This window comes from Nymphalis io, chromosome 16 (assembly GCF_905147045.1).
Source record: "Nymphalis io chromosome 16, ilAglIoxx1.1, whole genome shotgun sequence".
NCBI classification, from domain to species: Eukaryota; Metazoa; Arthropoda; class Insecta; order Lepidoptera; family Nymphalidae; genus Nymphalis; species Nymphalis io.
In genome coordinates, this window is record NC_065903.1 from 8,230,737 (window position 1) to 8,247,407 (window position 16,671).

The 16,671-nt window shown below is 31.1% G+C and overlaps 3 protein-coding genes across 4 annotated transcripts; 2 read left to right on the top strand and 1 right to left on the bottom strand.

Moving 5' to 3' along the window:
- Nucleotides 1-522: 522 nt before the first annotated feature.
- On the top strand, nt 523-4,190 carry LOC126774180 (cell division cycle protein 27 homolog). The gene is made up of 4 exons (XM_050495579.1): nt 523-712; nt 800-875; nt 1,002-1,149; nt 1,445-4,190. Exons 1-4 carry the CDS (start codon nt 689-691, stop codon nt 3,312-3,314), a joined length of 2,118 nt encoding a protein of 705 aa, XP_050351536.1. The 5' UTR covers nt 523-688; the 3' UTR covers nt 3,315-4,190.
- LOC126774208 (nuclear receptor coactivator 5) lies at nt 4,182-14,291 on the bottom strand. Of its 2 annotated transcripts, none has more exons than XM_050495623.1 (8): nt 14,148-14,291; nt 13,763-14,036; nt 7,761-7,891; nt 6,707-6,859; nt 6,175-6,289; nt 5,803-6,002; nt 5,511-5,683; nt 4,182-4,903 (listed from the first exon to the last, which is right to left on the bottom strand). In XM_050495623.1, the coding sequence occupies exons 1-8, from the start codon at nt 14,152-14,154 to the stop codon at nt 4,655-4,657; spliced, it is 1,302 nt and encodes a 433-aa protein (XP_050351580.1). In that variant the 5' UTR covers nt 14,155-14,291; the 3' UTR covers nt 4,182-4,654. The 2 variants fall into 2 exon arrangements, with proteins under 2 accessions (XP_050351580.1, XP_050351579.1); XM_050495622.1 differs by having other exon boundaries at nt 6,701-6,859.
- Nucleotides 14,292-14,649: 358 nt separating this feature from the next.
- Nucleotides 14,650-16,464, top strand: LOC126774248 (mpv17-like protein 2). Its single transcript, XM_050495673.1, has 2 exons — nt 14,650-14,847; nt 15,605-16,464. Exon 2 carries the CDS (start codon nt 15,617-15,619, stop codon nt 16,241-16,243), a length of 627 nt encoding a protein of 208 aa, XP_050351630.1. The 5' UTR covers nt 14,650-14,847; nt 15,605-15,616; the 3' UTR covers nt 16,244-16,464.
- The last annotated feature ends 207 nt before the right edge of the window (nt 16,465-16,671 follow it).

Genomic DNA, 16,671 nt, shown 5'->3' on the forward strand with positions numbered 1-16,671 from the left:
CTCCTACTGTAACAGATTATTCACTATAGACGTTTAAATAGATTTTTTAATAAATATTTTAAATTGTACATGTATCATTGTTTTAAAATACATGATATTTTGTGTGTATGTGATATTATATGGTTATATTATAATAAAAAAGACAAGCTAATATTTTTGTCAAAAAAAAAATATTAATTAATATAATTTTATATATAATTTATATGGAGGTTCCAATCAAATTTTTTTTTATATATATCAATCACTTAAACCATAGATTATACACTAAATACTGACTTAAACTATGTACTTCACTTAGTTTAAAAACATTTTTTTGTAAAAATATTGTTGAAAAAATTTGTCTGTGATCGTGTGTATTGTATTAAATAAATATGCTAAAACAAAATTAAAATATAAACGGCTTTAGTTTTTACATTTTATGTGTAAAAACCAGTAAATTATAAAATCGAGGTAAAACGTTACCATATTCGTTTATATGGTAACTTATTCAGATTTTATACTTATTGAGCGAACCATCGCTTTCGTAACAACAATCATCCGCCCATAGACAATCAACAAACTGAAATGAAAATGTCCGTCGTAAAAGAAACGTTTTTATTTTACTTTGCGACTGTGTAGTGATTGTGGCTAGATATGTGAAATATTTTATAGTATTTACTTTCTTTAAAGTGTACACTATTAAAATAAAATGATTGTCCAAGAACCTATACAGGTACGTTTTTTTTAAATATTTCCAATACCTGTCAAGGTATTGGCATTGTAGGTAATTCTATTTATTAAATTATTTGAATTTCTGCAGGTTATTGTTTGGGATTGTCTCAACAATTATGAATATGACAATGCTATTTTCTTGGCAGAGAGATTACATGCTGAAGGTAAGGATTGCAAGTTATTCAAATATGTCATACCCTCTTAACTGAACAAATTATTATTGATTAATTATCTTTACATGAAATTTTAATTTGTGTGACATGACCATTAAATATGTAACATAATTTCAGTGGCTTCCGAAGAGACAGCATTTTTATTAGGAACTTGTTACTACAGAGCTGGACGTGTTAATGAAACCCAACATTTATTACAAAATATACCACTCACTTTACCACAAGCAAGGTTTCTTTTAGCAAAATGCTCAGTTGAACTCAAATCGTAAGTAATTGATTAATCTTCTAAATCAATAAAATGTTTACTCATTATTTAGAAATAGTCAATGTTTGTTGTTTCTGCAAACCAAGATGACATATTCTTATTAAGATTGATTTATATATGTATATTGTATATGTGGTCACAACATCACAAAAAAAAAAAGAATTCTTTTATACCTTCATTGCGTTATGATAGTATAGCAGTATGGACGTAGTATTAACTTTATTAACATAGTGTATTTTCTTGAAAATATTGATTTGCTTCACCAATAATAAAAAAATTACTTTTCACTTTACAGTTACAAAGATGCTGAAATTGCATTAGGAACAAATTTAGATATTGTAGCCTCTGAGTTTGGGGAACAAGCACCGTATGCATTACAACTTCTGGCAAAAATTTATAACATCACAGAGCGAAGAAGTAAAGCTGCGGAGGCACTTAGGAAAGCATTGTCCTTAAATCCATTTATGTGGAAATCTTTTGCACTTCTATGCAACATGGGGGAAAAAGTAGACCCCCATATTGTATTCCAAATAAATAACACTGAATTTACATTTGGTGTTTCAACATTAGTGAATCTAGTCAGCAATTCTGAAAACATTTCATTTGTTAATAGTAACATTCCTAATAACACTAATATGAATGCTAATGTAACACCAAGTAATGTTGCTACTCGAACTCCTATGTCTATGTCGACGAGTATCACCCCAGAGATTCAAGCTCCTGTTAAACGCATGCATAGTGTATTTAGTGGTATGGCTCCAATACCTTTCTCACCATCATTTGGTATGCTGCCTATGGAAGAATCTCCAGTATTATATACTCCAACTTTAACAGATTCAAATGAGCAGAAAGCTTTACCGAAAATAGTTAACTCTTTAAGAGCACATGTTGGTCAACTGAAAGATGCAGTGTTTAGTCCAGGACCTAGATGTACACTCGGCCCTGCTCCACGAAGATCATCACGGTTGTTTAGTAATAACAATAGTAGTTATTCAGTTAAAGAAAATAATAAATCACCTAGTCGGAAATTTGTAGCTCCTAAAAGCCCTTCAAGAAAAAATAAACAGCGTACAGCCAAAAATATAAAAACAAACTCTGACACTAATGAAAGGAATAAAAGCATAGAAGTTACATCTACGATACCACCAAAGAACACTAATGGTGTAGCCTTGTTACACCTACTAAAAGAGCTAGGAGAGGCTTATAAGTCGCTGTCATTTTTAGATTGTAAAAATGCTATTAAACTATTTCAAGAAATTCCACCCAAACAGCAAGCATCGCCATGGGTGCAGACTATGATAGCTCGAGCTCATTATGAATTAGCACAATATGAGGCAGGAGCTAAAATTTTTTCTGAAATTAGAAAACAATATCCAAATCGTTCAGAAGGCATGGATATTTACAGTACATGTCTCTGGCATCTCCAGCGTGAAGCACAGTTATCAGCATTAGCACAAGAACTGGTAGAACTTAATAGAAATGACTCTATATCCTGGTTAGCAGCAGGCAATTGCTTTTCTCTACATAAAGAACGTGAAACTGCTCTGAAATTTTTCAAACGAGCTGTCCAAATAGACCCTGATGCTGCTTATGCACATGCACTGTTAGGCCATGAATATGCTGTGGCTGAAGAAACTGATAAAGCACTTTCTAGTTTTCGAACTGCAGTTAGTATTGACCCACGTAATTACGTCGCGTGGTTCGGTATAGCGACAGTTTATGCTCGTCAAGAACGTTGGAAAGCATCAGAAGTCCATATACGTCGAGCTTTAGCTATTCATCCCCACTCAGGTGTTTTACGTTGTCAACTCGGTTTAGCTCAAGCAGCTTTAGGTAAAATGGATCGTGCAATAGCAACCCTTGAAAGAGCCGTGTCATTAGACACGGAGAATCCTTTATGTCGCTTTCATAGAGCCTCAGTTTTGTTGCGTGCTGGAAGACCTCAAGATGCTTTGGCTGATTTGCATCATTTAAAAGATATTGCTCCGAGGGAATCATTAGTTTACTATTTACTTGGTAAAGTTCATAATAAATTGGGTAATTCTCATTTAGCTTTAATGCATTTCAGTTGGGCTACTGATTTAGATCCGAAAGGTACCGGTGGACATATAAAAGAAGGTTTTGACCCATCAAAACAAGAAGATGCGCCCGAAAGACCATCTTAAATGTAATCTGACTACTGCAAAATGAACTTTATTGATTTGTCTACATTGGTGGTTTTTGTAGTCATACATGACTGATATCTCTTGTAAATAAGGCGCTCACCTTTCGAACTCCGAATTGACACCAAATCTTCCAAACATAGCTTTATGGAGATCGACTGGTGTGTGACGCATTTAGTTGCTGTAGTAGTAAGTGCGTATGTGGACTTGTTTATATAGAGTAAGTTGTGGATATTCCTAAAGTTATCCTAGTTTATTATGTAATATCTTGTATAGAAAATAATCCTTAGAATATAAATAAATAAACATGCTATTGAAAGACCTAAAACACACAGGGCCTTGATCTCAATGTGGTGTTTTTATTCTAAATAAATAAACTATGCAAATTAATATCATTGACTGCAATTTATTTGACATCGTAATTTCATGATAGGAAACGTCCTTACGTGATTGCGTTTCTAATATCACGAAAGTATTTTTTTTATCTGCTTGTAAAAGCTTATACAAGAGAACCGCTGGCGGTGTTTCATTATCATAGATTTTTAGTAATCAATTTTGTAATATAGAATTCTTATACAAATGAAAATCGATAATATGCATGAAAAATATTTGTAATTTGATAAAGTAAAAACTTGTAAAAATAAAAGCAATTTAATGTTCTTGTACTGTTATGTCTATACAATATGTACCCAATGCAGTTAAATTGTGGAACAATACGTGCAGTCTAACAAATATTAGTTCATAGTGTGTATATGAAATTATTTGTGGCGTTTATCTAATACTAAAATACACTATTGTTTGAATCACAAATCAACTGCTAGCTCTAAAGGCGTACACCACCCCGATTATATGTGAACTTATAAAAAATATATTCAAATACATTGTGTTTTATTTCAAACGTCATAAATAATACGAAGTTACAGGATTTTTTTTATTTATTTCCTTAAAATTGCATATTGTTCTAATAATTGTGAACTATAGTAAGAAGAAATGGTATTCTAGTTCCCGTTAAAGACGCAGAAGCATTTAAAAAAAAGTATTTCTATATTCTACCGAAAGTAATGACAAGACAACATTTCTATATAATTTGTTTTTTATTTTTTTATTTAATAAGCAATTCGTTATTTATCTCCATCTGCAATTTGTTGAGCATTACTTATAAGTTTTAAAAAGTTAGTTAAAGTTTTATGCCTATATTTAAAAAAAAAACACTTGTATTTCAATTATTATTAAATGGAAAAAACTCCCAAACTTTAATTGTCATTACTTTTTATTTAATGAAAAATCTTATGTCTAATACTGCTATAATATTACGATTACATTATTATAAGTACGCACATAATTTATACAAATTTTTGTAGTATTGAATCTAAAGCTTTTCTGACTGTTGGATCATTTAACAGTTTGTTTTGTGATTCTTGCTTGCTCACTGGCGGACTTGCGACAGGCGGAGATTCGGATTTACTTAAAGACTTTTTGTCGTTAAGTATACTCAATATTCTTTGCTGTAAGTCCACTTGAGTTTTACTATTAGTAGTCGTGGTGGTTAATGGCTCACCTAATTCTATCTTGACTTGTTGCTCTCTCCGTTCCTTTAAGAAATAAAAATATACGTTATTTAAGAAGGCACATACAAGCACTTTAGCGCGTAATTATACAGATAAAATGAAATGTACAAGCTACCCCCAAATCGGAATGTAAAAATGTAAATGTAATCGGATACCATAGAGAAAAAAAATCAGATTGCTGTTTTTCATATTACATATATAATAATGTGAATTATTATATAATTTTATTTATATACATATACTCTTTGAATTGATAATAATGTGTTTATATAATATTTTAAGTAATAATAAAAATAGTTATAAAATGTAACACTGATGTAAAACCAGGGTTATAATAATGACTGACATTTACTTTTACTGTTCAGGTATATTTCAAATGTGACAATATTTAAAAAAAAAGTATAAACCTATTATACAGATAAGTACTAAAAATTACTTTCTTTTTATTTTGTAAGACACAGACAAGCAATTTGGCCACGTCCCTACCCCAAGAATATCACCCACATATATTGGCACTTCAGGAAGTACATATAAGTAGCCCCGGATTTATGCCTAAGCCTACAAATTATCTAGAGGCCCGACCAGTGGAGCTTTTCAGTTCCAAGCCCTTCAACTGAGTAAAATTGCTTACCTGCAGATATTCAATAACTTTATCATATTGCAGCACAGTGAGGCTACTTCCATCTGCCAATTGTCCGAGCAGAGCGTACACCGCTTCTCTTCCCGAAGGTCCACCTCGTTGTACTTCTTGAAAGTTCCGTGATAGCAGTTGCAGCGCGTCTTCAAGTGGCATATTGCGATGTTCTACGAATAAAAAACCCAATAAAATATATAATAATGACAATATTTATAGATAATGCACACAGCAGTAAAAATCCATAAAAAGCAACAAAAATTATAAGCATTACTTGATATGCACTTACCTTGTGGCAAGCCATGAAGGATTGTTAGTGTCAAAGATCTATGTTCCAAGTTCAAGGGCATTACCAATATAGCATAAAGACAGCCTCGCGATGCAATGTTCCCCAGTACTTTTCCGATGGGGACATCTTCCATTGGAAAAAGTAGATCTACAACTATACCTAATCGTTTTAGACGCCCTTCAATATACTCTGCATATTCCCTGTAATAATGATGATTAAATTTTTAAAAAAGTATTTGATTATGGGACTTCCAAGTTTGTTTTTTTATTGCAAATTAAATTAGAATTATAGAACTGATAAAAATTGATACATAATAATTTTTCGACTTTAAATATAAGGTTTCTTTATTAGTCATCATAATAATTCCCTTACGTTAGAGCTTTTGAGACTACTATAATTTCACAGTCATTCCTCTCTGGTACTGGTAATGCCCTTGGATACTCTGGCTGAGGGTATCTATCATAATTTCTCTCAGGCCATTCACTACCTGTAACTTACAAAAAGTCAATCAAATACTTAACAAAAACTTCCACTTGACAAATAAAAATCAACAGTTTGAGTTTTTAAACTCAAAACTGTTAGAACCAGTGATAGTTTTAAGTTTTTTAATTATTATCAATAAGTAACATAAACAAATTTTAATTTATAACAAAAATTTCAAGTTATTTTTTATAAAAATTGATTAGGTTTAATTCATTGTTTCATATATAAAAATGAAATTATGTTTTCCATGGGCAATATTCTTTACCAATGAGTTTAACAATATGTGTATAAAATATATTGATTGTAGGCATATGTGATAGGAATTATTAGTTTTAGAATTAATTAGTTAAGAACAATTTATTAATACATTGAAGCCTTAAATATAAATTTAAAAAATATAGTTAAATAGGTAAACCTCTACCAGGTGATCGTTCTCTAAAGTTCGATGGAACGCCGCGTCCGCGCGGAACACCGCGTCCACGAGCTCTACCTCGTGGACCTCCACGAGATGACCCTTCTCGCTCATTCCAATTCTGTTTATTGTAACCTTCTTCAAATTCTTCTTCTCTATAATCTGAAAAATAATAAATATATTATTATTGTTATTAGAGGTTTATTTATACAAATTTTACAATTTCAAATGATTGTTAGTTTGACTTAGCGGCTAGAATAAATGTTGTAGCTATAGTAAATGTTAATTAATGATTTCAGATTGAAGCATGGGTAGCTTGGTTATCATGTGATTAAATCGTGTTTGTAATGCTTGATGGTTAAGGAAAACTGCATGTGTCCCATGAAATTTTTTCACATGTATATTCCAATTTGCTACAATACAATGCAAATTGGAGGAGCATAGGGGGATGAGCTTTCAACTTTGCCAAGGAGAGAGGCCTTTGCCTAGCAATGGGACATTTACAGGCTGTAGCTTTACTTTTTTGTTTACATCAGTAACTTTTAAAATTAGAGTACTAGTCCTGTGATATGATTAATATTTCAGAAAGCTTTAACAGGATATAGTCCCTGATAGGTATGTCCCTGATAGGTAGTAATAAGTAGCCATAGTACTTCACAAAATTCAATTTTATAGTTCTAATTTTCTTTAAATATGAAAGATGTTTTAATATTTTTATATTTTCTTTTCTATATGCATAAATATTGCAATTACAAAATTCAATAGATAAACATTAGAATATTTTACAGCATACTTAACACTCAAACACTGTCTGTTATAATTTTTAGTCACTCCAAATATAGTAATATTTTGTACAAAAACATCTTAAGGAAAAATCCATTTATTGATAATTGGATTATATTTTAAGCAATACAACTATTAATTAGTATTTTTTATAACAGACATCACTTGTTATCATTAAAAATATCATTAATAATATTGCTCATTATTAAACAAAACAAAGATTAGAAAAAACTTTCAAAAAATTGTAGTAATTGGTGTTTAGATATTAAATGATTCTTACTTTCACCAGCATAGTTTCCATAGTTGTCATAAGAATCTTCAGTGTTATCATCCCCAACTTTAGGCATATTTTCAGTTAATGGAAGTGGCGAAAGTTTATCTGATTGCATTGGCACCAGATCAGATTCCCTCCTATATGAACAAAAACAGAAAAATTTAAATATACACATAAATATTAACTACATTAATATGATAAATAATATGGTTTATATTTATACTAGTTTCTGTCCACAGCTTTGCCTGCATTTGTGGGGTGGAACAGGTGTAGGGGCTCCATGTTTTTTTTTCTCTACTCCTGGCAATGTGTATGCAAAGTGTAACAAACTCACTTTCACATTTATAATATTAATTCAGATTCTATGATGAGAAAAACTTTTATCAAATATATATCAAAATTGAATTCCAACATGATGATGCAAAAGTATTGTACAGACAACAGGAGAAACTCTAAAACAATCTATTGAACTGGCGCAGGACAGAAGCAAATGGAGACAAATTATATATGGTCACTATCCTTTTTTTTTTTTGGCGGTAGGCAAAGAAAAACATAACACTTTTTTAAGGAAAAAAAATTTAGTTTTATTACTTTATCTTCAAGTTTTTACCAGTTTGGGTATCTGTTTTAATACTTTAAAAGGTGTTTTGTACATACAAGTGTTATTTCTACGGAATAAACACATTTAGCACTAGTTTAATCACAATAACTGCGCAGTCCTGCTGGCCAACTTAATGTCAATTACATTTCACTAAGTCTTAGCTTTTCTCACAAATATGGCAAACTATTACACTGTAATTGAATCTCAAAAAGCACTGGAAGCAGCTCAAGTCATCAGCAGTGAGTAGTGTCTCGATTGGCAGTCTTCTTGATGAATTGTTTCAAGGAACAAGTTTGGGCAATCTTGAACATTTTACGGCAACAGTTAGCTGATATATCTCATGTTGTTGATAATGTTGAGATGAGGCACAGAAGGAAATATCTATTATTTAATGGAGTACCCGAAGAAGGTAAGGAAGATCTTGCAACCACCATCTCTAGCATCTGTATTAATAAGCTTGGCATAAACGATGCAACGGCTGACAATATTATTGTCTGTCACTGCCTAGGCAAAAGCAATTGAGGGTAAATCTCGCCCCGTTCTTGTGAGATTCAGCTATTTGACTCTGAAAGTAACTGTGTGGAAGAAGAAGGCAGGCCTGAAGGGTTCTCCTTATGTTGTTTCTGCATTTTTGACTCATCAGTGCCAATCATTATTTCTCCATGCACATAGAACTCTTGAAATTAGAAACTGTTGGACGTTAGAAGGCAATGTCATGGTTAAGCTCCCTGATGGTTCCAGACATCGTATAGAAACTGAAGAGAACCTCTCTAATTTAACTGCGTCTATTGATATAGCCAGTGAGGTAACTCTTCCAAGTAGTAAAGTTGTCCCATCTTCCTCTGAAGTAAGCAAGACCAAGAGAGCGACAGACTTAAAAAATAATATATCTGATCTCTTATCTTGTTGAAAGGTACTAGATTTATTTGTCTTTTTTTTATAAACTTTTATGTGTTTTTTTATTATTATATTTCATTGTGTCATTACTTTCTTTAATTATTGTTAACACAATTCCTGTATATGTATGATCTTTTTTGAAATTTTTAGTAATATATTCATATCAATTTAGTTAATGTTATCTTTTTTGCTTTGGTATTATTAGTTGCTTTTTTTTGTATATAGTTAACACACATCTTCTGTAAATGTATGATCTTTTTTAAATTTCTAGTAATACATCCATATCAATTTCGTTATTGTTATCTTTTGGCTTTTGTATCATTTGTATTATGTGCCAGTTTTCTAGGATTATAGTTAACACACAATTCTTGATTACGTATATCTTTTTTTTTAAGTTTCTAGTAACGTATCTAAATCATTTTAGTTATGATTATATCGATGGCTTCTATGTTATTATTATTTAAAACTCACTTCAATACCATAATACCTAATTAATCCGGTTATGGCATACTGACATTGACATCTTATATCAGTGAAGCTACATCTATGCCACAGAATGTTTTTAGTCGTTAATTACTTTTACACTATTGTGAATTATAATACTTACTTCTTGTAGTGTCTTTATTGTTAGCAATATTATTTTTGTACGGCACAATTTATTAATTTTTTTAATCTTTTTTGTTTAGTTTTTTTTTTTTTTAATTCTATCTTGTTTTTGCTAATTGAATGTGTTTTTTAGTGTTTTATGTTTTAGTACAGTTATTTTTTATTTTATTTTTTTAAGTAATTCAAACGATATTAGATTGTTTTTCTCTTTTTGTTTCTTTTGTTTTTGTTACTATTGTGGTTTAGTGTATACATCTAAATATTGTTATCATCTGCTGGCGGGACAAGCAGAAATTTTTTGTAGTTAATATTAGAAAACAACCTTAAAGTGTAATCCGTAATTTAAGTATAATTTTGTATATTTGTTATATATTCTTAAATATATTGATATTTATTTTTATACATATTGTTATATATATATATATATATATTATTATTGCCATATTTAGTGCATTATGTCTGATGATGATGATGATGATGATGTTTTTTCTGCATGCAGTAGCTGCTCCTCTTCTAGTGAAGATTATGACTCTTTCCTTGTCCCTGAAACGCTTGGTTCTCTGCTTTGCAATTCCCTTCTCAATTGTTTTCACACTCTTAATGTTTGCCATTTAAACACTCAAAGTTTACCTTCCTATTATTCTGATTTCTTAGACGCATTTTCATATGCTCCTTTAGATGTCATTCTTGTATCAGAAAGTTGGCTTAAACCTTCACCCAGTTCTAACCTTTATAGCCTTCCTGGTTTTGTTCTGATACGGAATGACCGAACAGGTAAAGGTGGTGGAGGCGTGGCTATTTATAGCGAGATACCTTATACCATCTTATGTACCTCTCCTTCAGCTTACTGTTTTACTGCTGAATTCATTTTTCTTGAAGTCCAACTAAAGGGCGTTAAAGCCGTACTTGGGGTAATTTATTGCCCTCCAACCTGCGATTACTTTAATTTATTAGAACCTGTCCTTGAATCTCTCTCTCTTCGGATTACTCGCACATTATTATCATGGGAGATTTGAACACTGACCTTTTAAAATCTAATGCTCGCTCTTTTCGACTCTCCAACTTTGTAAATTCAATCGATCTGTACATTCTTTCTTCAAGTCCTACATATCATAATTCGGATGCGCCTGATTCTTGGTTAGACGTAACTTTCATTTCCTCTATAGATGATGTTTTTAAATACGGTCAATTATTGGCTCCCGGTTTTTCTCGACATGACCTCTTGTATTTGGCATATAAACTGAATCCCCCTAAAATGTTTGTTCAATTGTTTGGATGCGCAATTTTGCTAAAATCGAACATGAAGTCATATCATAAAATCGAACATAAGGGCCGCTAACTTACTAGACTTATCCCTGGTATACAGTTCTTCGTCACTTGATAATAAAGTCTCCCATTTTAACTCGTCCATATTATCACTGTTCCATAAATATGCTACACTGAGAACTGTTAAGATAAGTCGGCCACCTGCACCGTGGATAACAAATTGTGTGTATAGCCATGACACGTCGTGATCGCGCTTTCCGGAGATACAAAAACGACAGAAGTGCTTAAAATTGGGAATTACAGGTGTAATATAATGGTGAGAACAGCAAAGCGCCACTACTGTCACAGTAATATCTCAAATGCTTCTACGACCACTGTATGAAAGTTCCTTCAAACCATGGGCCTTAACAAGCGTAAAGAAAAAATTGTTCTCTCATCACTTTCACCCAATGATTTAAATAAACATTTTCCCTCGACTACGCTTTTAAACTCAGATATTAAATTAATGACGATTTCTGAAATTAGAGCCATGGCTGCTGTTTCTGGTAATAACTTTGCCTTTTCTCCAGTAACTGATGATGAAATTAATAAAATTTTATTTTCAATTAAGTCCAATGCTACTGGTTTTGATGGCATCAATCGATCAATGATTATCTTTATTCTAAATATAGTACTGCTTGCTATCACTCACATTGTCAACTTTTCTATGTCATCCGGGATGTTTCCTGTAATTTAGCGCAAGACTTTTGTCATTTCTTTTCCCAAAGTTTCTAACCCAAGCCAGTTAACTGATTTTAGACCAATCTTTACCCTTCCTTTCTTGTCCAAAGTTCTCGAACTCTCGGTTTATAAACAAGTGATTTTGTTTATAGCAACAATATTCTTAGTCCATTTCAGTCTGGTTTTCGATCCGGTCATAGCACTACTACCGCTCTTCTAAAGGTCACGGAGGATGTTCGGGATGGTATGGAGAATAGAATGGTCACCATTTTAGTCATAATCGACTTCTCCAACGCCTTTAACATGGTTGATCATGATATTGTCCTTGCTATATTCCAGCATCTCAAATTTTTACCTTTAGTTTTGGAGTGGTTTTCCTCATATCTTCGCGGCCGCAAGCAAGCAGTTAGATTGGATAAATCTCTCTCTAATTGGTTAGTTCTTCAAACTGGCGTGCCGCAGCGTGGTATTTTATCTCTCTGTTAAAATTAATCTCCTTACAACTTACATCAACTGCTATTATCATTTTTACGCCGATGACTTGCAGTTCTATTGTCAAACCAGACTGGATGATATACATGATGCTGTTGCTAAACTATTAATAACAATCTAGCTAGTGTATACTTGGTCTTAAAAATTTGGAATAAATGTCAATACAACTAAATGTCAGGCACTCGTTATTATCTCATATATCTAGGCTCACGCCTTGTCACTAATGTGGGCTTAAGATCTTTGCCTCCCGTTCTATTCAATGACATCGATATTTCTTACCGCTATCATGTAAAAGACCTTGGTCTTTATATTGATTCCACATTAAGCTGTACCGTGCATATCTCTGAAATCAGCCGCTCAGTCACAGCCACGTTAAGGTGCCTCAATAGACTTCGAAATTTCCTTCCCATTAAGACTAAGATATTACTCGTGCAGGCTTTGGTCTTTCCCATAATTGATTATGCAGATGTATATTATTCCGACCTTAACGATATTCATCTAAATAAACTTGACCGTCTCTTAAATAACTCTTTGCGCTTCATCTTCTGTCTTCGTAAGTTTGATCATATTTCTCAGTATCGTGATAAATTAAAATGGTTTACTATTCGACAACGTAGAAACTTCCGATTACTATCTTCTCTTTTCTCTATTTTTTTTGACCCTCTCTCTCCTGATTATTTGAAAGGGAGGTTCAAATTTTTATGCGATAATCACAATCGTCAGCTGCGCTCTAATGATTCTTACCTTCTTTCTGTTCCTATTCACACTTCTGGTTTCGTTTCTAATTCTTACTCCGTTCAAGCTGTCACTGTGAACAAAGTACCTGAGCATATAAGGAAAGCCACCTCTAAACCTACTTTCAAGTCTCGTCTCCGTGAGCATATCTTGTCTGAAAGCTCCTAGTTCTCTTCATCTTTGACATCTATAATGCATTATTATTGATATGTAATATGTGTATATGTGTGTGTGTGTGTAATTATGTATATATGTAATGTATGTATGTATATGTGTATATATGTGTATGTGTGTATATATGTATATACGTAATTATTGTTCATATTTTCGACTATTAATTACCGCCTTTATGAATTTCCGCTTAGCCCAAAGGTCGACTGGTAGAGAATGCCTTTAGGCATTAAGTCTGCCTTTTGTCATACTACACAATGTGGTGGGCAAAAAGTTTTTAGATAAATAAATATCCTCATTAGTGAGAAACGACAAAAAAGATCAACAGTTAATTTCTATAAATATGAATAAAAACAAGCTATTAGATATACTATGTCATTATACTGTGGTACTTTGTTGCAGGAATCGAAAGTTTTTATTAAAAGTTTAATAAAATATTTACATCTGAGATTTACTGAGTTATCATATTCTAATTTTGCATATAAAATATACTTTACTGGTAAACAATAATATATCTTACTTAGGACCATTCCGTTGAGCAGCTCTGACAGATATTTTTCTTCCTTGAAAGATACTGAAATTAGCTTTGTTTATAGCTTCAATCGCACTTGACTCTTGTTGAAATTGTACAAATCCAAAAATTCTGTTTATGATTATTCCATCTATTGGGCCGTATTCGATAAAATGGTTGTAAAGTTCGTCGACATTAGCATCATCGGTAAGTCCGCCAACGTATATACGAAGATGAGCCGTCGATTTATCTTTCATCGCATGTTTATCTAGAGTTAATTTGTCTGCAATAAATGGAAATAATAATATAGTATTTAATATTTTAATTATAACCTAAATATTAGTACAATTTAATAACCCATTAAGATAGCTTTTATGTTGAGTTTGCTCTTTACCTGTCATTGCTGATGGCTATTCTTTGTAGAACTTAAAGAAAGTGCAATCACTTTTAAAAACATATATTGTACTTTTGACTTTAAATATTTCATTCAATATTTAGTATGTATTTTAGACAAGTAAAAAAGTTGTCAAACAACAGGTATAGGTATCTACCTATTATATAGGTACTCAATAGTCAATATTAATAACATTCACATTTCAATTTTCACAGATAACAACTTGGCATTAGCTGTCAACAAAGGTTCACAGATTGCCTTAAAAGTTTAACTTCTAAAGCCATCTTAGTCGTAGTAACTTTTTTTAATTTTTATTTGTATTTTCTTAAGGCTTTAATGTAAATATATACAATATGTAAAAAATAATAATATTCTCTATGTAATTTTGACGTTATCCATATTAAATAAAAATTAAAATCCCTCATGCGTGATGTATTCTCTATCTTTAGTCTGTCATCATAATTCAGGTGACAACTTGATAGTTGATACTGTCAGTTTGACATTCAACACCGACAGTCCTTTTCAGTCATTTATGCATATGCATATATTTAGTTTTTAGGTTAGACATATGAATATTATAAAAATGAAATTAATAAAAAAAATGATTTTGGGATTTTTTTACTTAATTTTGTATTTTTAAGTTGTAAATGTGTCTAAAAAAGTAGATATTAAATTTTTATCAAAAGATCTCATTGGAAATGTGAGTATAAAATTATAATTCTTCATTTTAAAATGGTCTTACACAATAGTATAAATATAAATTTATGTTTTTAGAAACGTAGTCACATGATAAGTTTGATAAAAACAAATAAAAACGAAATACTGTAATGCGTAGATTGCTTAAAACGATAGGTCGAGCCATCGATAGCATCGCCAAGGCCAAAAATAGATAAAAATAATTTTAGTTTTAAATAATTTAAGTGGAAATTTATATATTTAATATTTTAAATTATATATATAAAATCATTCAATCAATACAGCAGAAACAAGATACTTAAAAAAAATTGTCAATATATTTTTAGAAAGTTTTAATAAAATATAAAATCATGAGTTATTTAAAAGTAATTTAAGATAATAGATATGCCACTTGGCACTGGTTAGTGTATAATTATTTCTATTTTATTGTCATTGTTCTAAGTATTTTAGAAACACAATCAATACAGTGTATACAATAGTTTTTGGGTCTAATATTTTACTTTATATTATTTGAAGATTATTAATTAGTTTTAAATTTCTAGTGCTGAAATAAAATTCTAGACATTTTAAAAAACATATTTTTGTTGGTAATCATTATTACAGAAAATAAATAGGTATTATTTTTAATTCCTATTTATAATTATATTGCTATTTTTATTCTTTTTTATGTTTGTAGTGAATGATTAAAGTGATATATGATTGAGTATATAGCCCATTTAATGTATTAAGTTATTGATTGTATTGTTTTAATTTCTTTCCAGATTAAATTTACAATGCAAGCTTTAGGCCTTACTTGGCGAAGAATTGCAAGTAATCTACGAAACATTGGTGCTGCTACTGGTGCAAGAAAAGTAGTGAATATCGCTTTTAGTGACAAATATTTACTATACACAAATGTTACCATTTCCATAACTTTATCATCTTTAGGTGATATCATGGAACAAACATATGAAATATACACTAACGAACAAGATAAATATAATGCTAAAAGAACCATGCATATGGCTTTTTCTGGTGCTGCAGTAGGTGTTTTATGCCATAATTGGTATAAAATTTTAGACAAATTTATAATAGGTAAAACATTTGACATGGTAGCAAAGAAGTTATTACTTGACCAATTAATATTTTCACCGATTATGATTGTAACATTTTTCGGTAGTTTAGCGCTGTTTGAAAAAGATCCCGTGGGTAATTTTAAAGAAGAAATCAGAGACAAGTTTGTTACATTGTACCACGCGGAGTGGTTAGTATGGCCGCCAGCACAAATTATCAACTTTTATTTCTTACCCACTAAATATAGAGTTTTGTATGATAGTACAATCTCTTTAGGATATGATGTTTATACTTCACAAGTTAAACATAAAAAAATAGTAAAAATTCTTCCTCAAGATTCCAAGTAGTCATGACAGATTATTAAATTATGTTATATTCAATATGATTTATTTCACATAGCACACATCAATTCTTTTGTACATACTAATTGTAATATAAAATACAATTTAAGTAATTCTAATATGTATGGAGCTTGGCTGTGATTGTTGTATTTGAGTAAATACTATTTTGTTAAACAATCATTGTTATTGTATAATAACTATAAATTATTATATGAAACTGTTTATAATTGTTTTATTCCCTGGTTTTTTAGATTTGATAATATTGATAAAAAAACCCACTGGGTTTCTTACGCCGGTTCTTCTCAGGGCTGGGTGTTTCTTTTCCGAACCAGTAGTAGTTTCTAGTTTGACTATCAATAAGCAAGTGTAATGCTTCAATGTTGAATAAAGTATTTTGATTTTGATATATTTTTTTATATAAAATGTTACAGATT